We start from the raw sequence: 9,579 nt of genomic DNA, 5'->3' as shown, positions 1-9,579 counted from the left end.
GCGTCTCCCATTGACATAGCGTGGTATATACACCACATTAAGTTGATGTAAGCTATGCAACTTACATAATTTAACTAGCGTAACTTACATCGACTTACAGCATTAGTGTAGACAAGGCCTTAGAGAGACAGCACAGACTCTCACTCAGTGTATTTAATCCTCTCTCTACATTTCAGTGTCCGCACTGTTACAGGGAGTTAGTGTGTTTTTGTACCTCAGCAATGATTTAGTTCAAGGGGACTCTGTACAAGTGCAACTATCTGCCTGCATAGATCCTATTGCAGAGTCCGGGTGGGTTCCTGGAGCTCATCAGAACAGTAAGATTAATCAAATTGGGTTTCTTTCTCCTAGCGATGGGGACATGGAATGGCTGAATTAACAAAAGGCTCAACTTGCTACATGCCACGTAGGGATCTGCCAAAGAAACATGTGAACTGATTTGGTGAAGAAGCTGCCTTTCCCATGAGAAATCAGCATGACCCGGTGGTCATACTACTAAGTGACTCATTCGATAACAAAGCACCTTTTGAAATCTATGGATCATGAACTCTTCATTGGTTTAGGGCAAGAACAGAATGGTTCAGAGTAGCAAACATTTTTCCCCATGGTTAACCAGATAAGCAGGCTCTTTATTTTCAGGAACACTAAACTTTATTTATTTATTTCATATATAAGTGTTTTACTGAGAAGCAGTAACATGGCAAATTTATCTAGGTAGTCATGAAGATACTTTGGTAAAATTATCCTGCAAAATATACTGGTTTAGTGGCATTTCAAAGGATGTTTTAAAACTCGTTAAAAACTTCAGATACAATGTTAAAAATGATATTTTATAGGTTTGATCATATCCTTTATTAACAGTAGAAAAGGAAAAACTAAGTCATGGCATGTTGCCAATAATCTGAACAGAAATAACCTCAAAAGAAATCCATTTCTTGCTGTTAACACAAAACTGTAAACTGGAGTTGTGTGTGGTCTTTCATATTAATTGTTCAGTAATAAATACTATGTCTTGACAGACTACATGAGTAAAAATTAATTCCCTTAACGTCCAGTTTTTAGCAGCTGCTGAATGTTCGGTGATGCACAAGGCACACCTCTATGGGTTCTCTACATTTTTATTGACATATAAAAATCTGTTCACCACTCTAAAACTTTATCTGCATAGTAAGAATTTCTTCCACTATTATTTACAGAAAGGGCTTTTAGTGCAAAAACAGGAAACGACGTACTAGCCCCAGCATTTCTAGCACGTCTCTCACACAGTTTCATTAAACATCAGTCAGAATCACTGGACTACATCTTCGGCCGCCAGCCATTAATGAACTGCAGTATTTTCTTAACCTGCAATTTGCTTAGCTTAAAGTCCTCAGAAAGGATCTCTTCTGTAAGCTGAACGAGTAAATTGCCATCAATCTTCTCTGTAACAAAGAATGATATGACATCTTCTGATAAACCAATAAACCTCAGAGATTTAGATACTTCCTCTATTGAGAGCCCAGAAAGGTCTGTAGGTGGTTGCCAGGGAGAGCCATCGCCACATGATCTTGGTGCTAACTGAAGGTGAAGGGGAGACGAAAAAGGGTAAGAAACAGAGAAAACATTCTGCATGTCCTTTTTAACAGGATATTGATCTACTGAGAGGTCTGGCGAACCAGTCTGAGATTCTTCCTCTGCACCGTCTATTTTCAGAGGCAGAGGACAAGTGTCTAGAACTGGCTTCTCATCATTGGATTTTGGCGCACGAGGAGGTAAGGCAGGGCACGAATGACTCTGCTTTGCATTGCTGACGGCCAGATTTTTCTCATCAGTGCATTCTAAAGAGTAGCTTGCTGACTTTGGACAACTGGAGATGGTGTTGCTGAACTCTGTTGTGGCCAACTGTGTGTACCCAGCAGGGAGTTCACACCCATCGAAGTCAAAAGTAAAAGAGGCTGGACAGTTTCTCTTTGGTGTGCCTGGAGTCTTCTGTCTTGGATAACTATAACTCCTGCTTGGATCCAGCAGAAAATCGTTCCTGTTTAAGCCTTCGGCAGCTCCAGAAAAATGGTTTGGCCAGGACAACCTAGAAGACAGAGCTTCAGCTGAAGGGCTTCCAAAAGGCATTTTGCTGTCAGGCTCTTTTGATTCGGTTTTCATCATGTTGCAAGGGTAGCAAGAAACAGGGGCACTCTCAGGTGGATTTGTTGCGTCACCTTCTGTGATGCTGCTTAAAAAACAGAGCAAAAAATAGTTAATATGAAGAATTGTTAGTGTTTAAGCAATGTTGATATTTAACCATATAAATCGGGAGATGGATATAGCAGAAAGTAAGAACCAAGCCAGAAGAGCTTTTAACATTTGAAAAAGCTCGCCTAAGTTTATTATTAACATTGTTAATCTTTGTGCGCATCTGCACTTCTTGGCACTAGTCTGAATGAGAGATGCCCAAGTACCCAAGGATATCATTAGAAAGCCTGTTGGCCTGGTTCTTCCAGCTCAAGTGAAAGCAGGAAACACCAGAAGACTCAAAAGAAACGACATACTTTTTCTCAAATATCATCAATTCTCCCTGAACTCCAATCTAGCTTCTTATACCAAGCACCATGGTATCGGAGTACTTCTACAACCTTACAGACATACATAGCATCTTCTACTACTGTATTTTATTACTAATAGTAAATATTGCTATTTACTAATGGTCTCAATCAGAACAGGATTCCCACTGTACTGGGCAAATAATCCAAGCCTTGAAAGGTTTACAATCTAAACTTGCTACAATACTCTGTCAGACAGGATCAGTGCTTAATTTACGCCAGGGCTTGCCAGGGATGAGCCCCAGCACCTCTAGGCTTGGCAGTTCATAGCCCCAGCACCTCAGGGCTTGCCATGGCAGTTATGAAAGAAAACCAGTTGCTTGAGTCCTGCCACCTAATTGCTTGAGCCCCGGCACCTCTTTCATTACAAATTAAGCAATGGACAGGATCCATGAAAGTCACTTATGTGAGAAGTACACAACCAACCACACTTACACAACATAATACAGATCAAGTAAAACAATAGCAATAATAAAAGTTTGCTACCATGTATAACCCATTTAAATCTGCAAGCCAGTTAGCTATGAAGCCAACTGCCTCTTCCTTTCAAGTGCACTTTAAGAAGGATAGTCCTAATTAGTAAATTAAGCTCAGGAACAGATAATTTATATCCAAGAGTGCTGGAGGGATTTAAGAATTAAGGAGTAAAGTTGCTAACTAAACTATGTAATCTCCTATTAAAATTAGGTATATGACAGAGGACAGGAGAGTAGCAAATGTTTTAGCTATCTTTTTTTAAAAAAAGTGCTTGGGGGTAATCCTAGGAATGACAGACCAGTCAGCCTTCCTTCAGTAGTAGGGAAACTGGAAAAGTTATAATGAACAGAATTATTTACAAAATACCTACATGTACAGCAGAGACAAACAAGCACAGTGGTGGAAAGAGTCATTTGAATTTTTCATACACTTAACTAGGCTTGGAAGGACTGGGTTTTTAATTAGTAAATGTGAGTAAATGTCAGTTTCACCATACACACACACACAGATGAAAAAATATTTCCATCAATAATAAGCATTTTTCTTTAACTATCCATCAATTTTGATACTTGAGAACTTAGAGGTTTATTTAAGGATATTTACTTTATATATTTTGACATGTAATGTTGACAATTTGTGTTTTGATGGTTATAAATAAGGCCCTACTTGAATTGCGGGTTGATCTTCAATCATGGCTGGGTTGTAGACAAGACATGGAAAATAGTGGAAAAGTGATAATACACCTTTATTAATAGCTGTAATTTGGAAAAGCCAAGAAAATTTAAGAAAAATTTGCTGGAACGATATAACATATGGACTATATGGATATATGGACTATAAGGTAGATAGAAAGCTGGCTAGATGGTTGGGCTCAACGGGTAGTGATCAATGGCTTGATGTCTAGTTGGCAGCCAGTATCAAGCAGAGTGCCCCAGGGGTCAGTCCCGGGGCCGGTTTTGTTCAACATCTTTATTAATGATCTGGATGATGGGATGAATTGCACCCTCAGCAAGTTCGCAGGTTACACTAACCTGGGGAGAGAGGTAGATATGATGGAGGGTAGGGATAGGGCCCAGAGCGACCTAGACAAATTGGAGGATTGGGCCAAAGAAATCTGATGAGGTTCAACAAGGACAAGTGCAGAGTTCTGTACTTAGGACGGAAGAATCCCATGCACTGCTACAGACAAGGGACTGAGCGGCTAGGCAGCAGTTCTGCAGAAAAGGACCTGGGGATTACAGTGAATGAGAAGCTGGATATGAGTCAGCAGTGTGCCCTCATTGCCAAGAAGGCCAACAGCATATTAGGCTGTATTAGTAGGAGAATTGCCAGCGGATCGAGGGAAGTGATTATTCCTCTCTATTTGGCACTCGTGAGGCCACACCTGGAGTACTGCGTCCAGTTTTGGTCCCCCCACTACAGAAGGAATGTGGACAAATTGGAGAGAGTCCAGCGAAGGGCAACTAAAATGATTAGGGGGCTGGGGCACATGACTTACGAGGAGAGGCTGAGGGAACTGGGGTTATTTAGTCTGCAGAAGAGAAGAGCGAGGGGGGATTTGATAGCAGCCTTCAGCTACCTGAAGGGGGGTTCCAAAGAGGATGGAGCTTGGCTGTTCTCAGTGGTGGCAGATGACAGAACAAGAATCAGTGGTCTCAAGTTGCAGTGGGGGAGGTCTAGGTTGGATATTAGGAAACACTATTTCACTAGGAGGGTGGTGAAGCACTGCAATGGGTTACCTAGGGAGGTGGTGGAATCTCCTTCCTTAGAGGTTTTTAAGGTCAGGCTTGACAAAGCCCTGGCTGGGATGATTTAGTTGACGTTGGTCCTGCTTTGAGCAGGGGGTTGGACGAGATGCCCTCCTGAGGTCCCTTCCAACTCTGATATTCTATGATTCTAACACTCATGTTATGCCTGCTAATTTTTTTGATAACCAGACATCACAGAACAGGACAGAGGACCACCCCCTGGTCTGAGTTAGCATGGTAATTCCAACACAAATTAGCTTCATAGTTTATGACCTGCATCTAAATACATTTATTTCAATACAAATGTTTAAGAGCAATGTACAAAATGTGGGTGATGACAAAAACGTTGCTATGATATTTAATAAGATTTTGCACAGAGTTATGGTTGCATATACAAGCTAACTTTACTATTTTCGGGTTCACATGTTTACCCCCTGGTGTTAACATTCTCTTCACCAGATTTTGTTTTAAATTAAGTGTTATATAGAATTGTATATGATTCCCCTTGAAATTTAGGACAGATTATCTTGTACCCTTCACACCTGTGGTAATATACGTAACTATTAAGTAATAATTTTCATGTATTTTATGATAAATTAACAGTTTCTGCTTATGTGAGTTTTCTTTGCCTTGAGTATTTTAAAAAAGAGTTACTTCACTAACTTAACTCCTAACAGGAAGCAGTGACACCAACATGCATCATACGTTAACAGAAAACTTTTAAAACAACATTCATCAGGCTAGTTTCAGAATAGTTAAAAATGTAAAAATTCATAGACAAACAGTATTTCCCTACAGAGGGAAATATTTGGATTTCATAGCTCAAATACATACATGTTGTGCAGTCCTGAAGAATAGTAAGACAGCGTAGGGCTAGGAGAACGAGTCTGTTGCCGTGCTGGTTTGATTGTGCGAGGAGGAATGGAAGGACTGGTGGACGAGGGCTTTGAACTTCGTGGTGGAACAGGTGGAGCATTGAGGAGCCTGCATTCCTCTCTTACCTATATTAGAAAAGAACATTTAGCAAATAGCTTGAGAACCCAAGTAACAACATTCTGCGCCAGATGGAACCTGTCAGTTCAGGTTTCTACCTTGGAAGGAAATAATAAAAAGGAAGGAGCAGAAAATGCTAGGGGTAAACAATACTTTATTGCTAAATATATGTCTGTCTTAAATACCCACTAGAGGAGACAAAAGTTTACAAGAAGTTTGCAACCAGAAGGTCTTATTACTGGCAAAGTAAAGTTACTAGTGTATGTTTTTATGTACTTTTATTTCACTAGTTTTACATCTGTTCATTCAAAAGAATTAAGACTGAAATTGTTTAAAGGAAACTTTAAGCGGTGTAGAAGCTTAGACTGATCATTTCAGGTACTGTAGGGGAATGAGTCATTTGAAAAAATCTAATGCAGTTTAGTTAGTTGTAGTGATCCCTCCTAAGACAGGAAGTGACAATATCTAAATAGGTTTTAATGCTTAATGACATAGTTTAGAATTAGTACTGAAAAAGCCACCACACCCTGAGCTAGTTCCCACCTTCTATTACTCAGATACACTTCTGCTATTGTATGCCACACGTACCATAGGATACATTTGATTAACACTTCAGACCAGATGCATTAGAATTGCAGAACTGAAACAGACAAGTTGGGATATCTGACACTTTATTCTCGTTGCCATTTTCACTTTTTGCTGCTCTGTCTTGCATTCTTGCTCTACAGGGGTGGGCAAACTTTTTGGCCCGAGGGCCACATTGGGGTTGCAAAACGATATGGAGGGCCGGGTAGGGAAGGCTGTGCCTTCCCAAACAGCCTGGCCCCCTCCCCCTATCCGCCCCCTCCTACTTCCCGCCCCGACTGTCCCCTTAAAATCCCCAACTCATCCAACCCCCCCCCGCTCCTTGTCCCCTGACCGCCCCCCCGGGACCCCACTCCCTATCCAACCCCCCGCTCCCTGTCTCCTGATCGCTCCCCCTCCGAACCTCCATCCCATCCAAATGCCCTCTGTCCCCTGACTGCTCCCTGGGACGTCCTGCCCCTTATCCAATCCTTCACCCCCTCATCGTGCCACTTGGAGCGGCAGGACAGGCTTATTGGAAAGCCTGGGAGATGGGCGGGTGCAAGCCATGCTGCCCAAGCGGCAGTGTGGCTGCGGGGTACGGGGGACAGCGGAGGAGGGGCTGGGAGCTCAGGAGCCTGGCAGGATGGTCCCGCAGGCCACATTGTAGTTTGCCCACCTCTGCTCTAGTGGTTTTGATGGAAAATATGTGTAAGTTTTTTGTGCCAGCCAGCAGAGGGCGCATTGTAACCAGTCCTGCCTTCCCTGCCATCCTTAACCCCAAAGTACAAACACCTTCATATACGCTGACCTACAATTTAGGAAGTCTATTGCTACTTCTAATACCAGATCTGCCATAGAAGCTCAGGGGAATTGACAAGGCAACTGAACTTAATACACCCTTGCTCTCAGTCTTCATTCATTCTGCTGAAAGAGGGTTTAGGTTTATCATAAGAATGCACATCTTTACAGGTATATTATATGTTAGGTCTGACAGCAAGTTCTTGATTTTAGCTCTACTGAAGTCCAGATGTACTTTAGAAGCCAAGTACTGAAAGAATTAGTGTAACCCCTAAAAGTGACCCATTACACTACATTTAAATGAGTGAATGGCCTTAATTATTTTTCCTTCTATTTGTGGTGTAAAGTAAAAATGGACTCAAGCCTCCAAGCTCAAAAAGAGAGTTAGATATACTCCAGTGTTTGCAGGCAGGAGGTGGGGGGGGGGGGGGGGGGGAGAGAGAGAGAAAGAGAGAGAGAGAAAGAGAAATTCAGCGAGCAAGAGCATCAGCAACAAATGCAACACGAATGGGTTGAAGTATGAGGGCAAAGGAGCCTGATAAAATACAAACTCATTCTGTTAGGTTGGATTTTGAGCAAAAGAAATATCTCCATCTCCCACCATGTTTCCAGCTCACACTTACATCACAGCTACGCTCAATGCAGTGGCCCAACTGTCATAATCAGAGAAGTTTTCATAATTCTTGACTATTGGTGCATTATTGTAATTATTCTTCCTTTATCAAAGTTTCGGTTTGGACGCATTTCTAGTTAGAAGAACCCAGAGGAACTTTCCTCATAGAATGGACCAACAGATTAAGGACTCAAAGACTTTTGAAGGAGAGTAATTTTACTCACATGATTAGTCGCACTGAATAAGTTTATTCAGAGTAAAAGTTACTCATACATATTTGTAATGACCCCCACCACAGCTAAAATCATGCCCTTCATATACTACGTCCAGCCTGTTAAATATGTAACGGAGCAAAGAAAATGGTCATTTTAGGTGGACATTGTATTTTTAAGTTTAAGAACACTGCAGAACTAACAGCTTGGCAACACTGCAACATGCAATCCGTGTTTAAAGTGATGGAATTTATTTTAAAAAATAAATGTGGAAACGTTTGCAATTTACTTCAATGCTTCCCGAAATGCAATAACCTGTTTAATACTTACATTAAAAAGGAAATCAGGGACTGGGAAATTTCAGTACATTTCTTTCTCAAATCAGAGCAAGTTAAAATGACAGGAAATGCCCAACAGCACAAAATGCTTAAATAAATCTGGCTCTAAGGGCTCTTATTTGCTCTCTTGCTAAAAAAACTGGAATCAATTTTACTTATGTTTGTTATTGAATTCAGGCACAAAATTCTTGAACCATTTTAGTGCTGTGCCCCCGAAGAATGCCTAGGGACTTAAAAAAACTAAGTCAGACTAAGCAAAGTTAATATGGCGTGCTCTGCAACATGCCTTTCGGGTCAGAGAGAGACCATTCAGTGCATGCAGCTCATTGTATGCATGGAGCAGTCAAGGAATTATGAAATTATTTTTTTTTACTTAAAAGAGTAAGAGATATTGGCACAATTAATTACACTTACTACCCATCACCTTTGTCATGCTATGTTTAACTCAGGATAAGGCCACAGACAATAGTAGTTTGCAGTCTCAATTTGTTCACATCACAAGACCACCATAAAACTGTCAGGCTCAGCTACCAAGAAACCCAGCACAGTTATAGGGACTGAAAGTTACAGGTTAGACTGATCAAAGCTTGGGGGGAAACTGGCAGGGAGTCGACTCTCACTAGGTCTGGCTTAAATGTCATGAGTATTAAAATGGACTAAATGGAGGGGAGGCAATCCTAGACAGAGTGGATACCTCGGCCAGAATTATGGCATTGGCTTCAACCATCAAGAGGGTCTTATATCTAGAGAACTCAGGCATTGCATCCAATGTGCAACAGACCATTGAGGATTTACCATTTGATGGGTAGGTTTTGTTTTCAGAAAAGAAGGCGGAAACCATGCAATTGTTTAAAGACTCCAGAACGACTTCGCGTGCTTTGGGAGTATATATTTCAGCTGTGAGAAGACGTCCCTATAAGTGGTCCGCAGCCACAACAATACTGCTTGCAGTGCTTTTTCAGGGAGTCCTCCCTTCCAATGACAGGTTTCAGAGTAGCAGCCGTGTTAGTCTGTATTTGCAAAAAGAAAAGGAGTACTTGTGGCACCTTAGAGACTAACCAATTTATTTGAGCATAAGCTTTCGTGAGCTACAGCTCACTTCATCGGATGAGGCAGAGCGTCTATTCCAGAAAGAGCCACATATCTCAAAGGAAGAGGTCCTCTGGTTCTGGGTTTAGCAAGCTCCCCCCAAGAGTCTAGCAAGCACCCATTTTGACTCACATCCAGGACAGTGATCCAGTGGTAACTTCTCCTTCC

The 9,579-nt window shown here is 41.5% G+C and overlaps 1 protein-coding gene across 6 annotated transcripts in view; it reads right to left on the bottom strand.

Annotated features, from left to right (window-relative positions):
• Nucleotides 1-823: 823 nt before the first annotated feature.
• GAREM1 (GRB2 associated regulator of MAPK1 subtype 1) overlaps nucleotides 824-9,579 on the bottom strand; it is a 122,885-nt gene continuing 114,129 nt past the window's right edge. For 5 of the 6 annotated variants that reach the window (XM_037892685.2, XM_027821283.3, XM_037892689.2 and 2 more), the window contains 2 exons: nucleotides 5,636-5,802; nucleotides 824-2,209 (listed from right to left, as the gene is read on the bottom strand). In XM_037892685.2, coding sequence (XP_037748613.1) covers nucleotides 1,297-2,209; nucleotides 5,636-5,802 — 1,080 coding nt within the window. In that variant the 3' untranslated portion in view covers nucleotides 824-1,296. The remainder of the gene's footprint in view (nucleotides 2,210-5,635; nucleotides 5,803-9,579) is intronic. The other variant, XM_037892686.2, reaches the window with a different exon arrangement.

This window comes from Chelonia mydas, chromosome 2 (genome assembly GCF_015237465.2).
Source record: "Chelonia mydas isolate rCheMyd1 chromosome 2, rCheMyd1.pri.v2, whole genome shotgun sequence".
Classification (NCBI taxonomy): Eukaryota; Metazoa; Chordata; order Testudines; family Cheloniidae; genus Chelonia; species Chelonia mydas.
The sequence above is the reverse complement of the archived record's forward strand: the minus strand, read 5'-3'. Positions and strand labels throughout refer to the sequence as shown.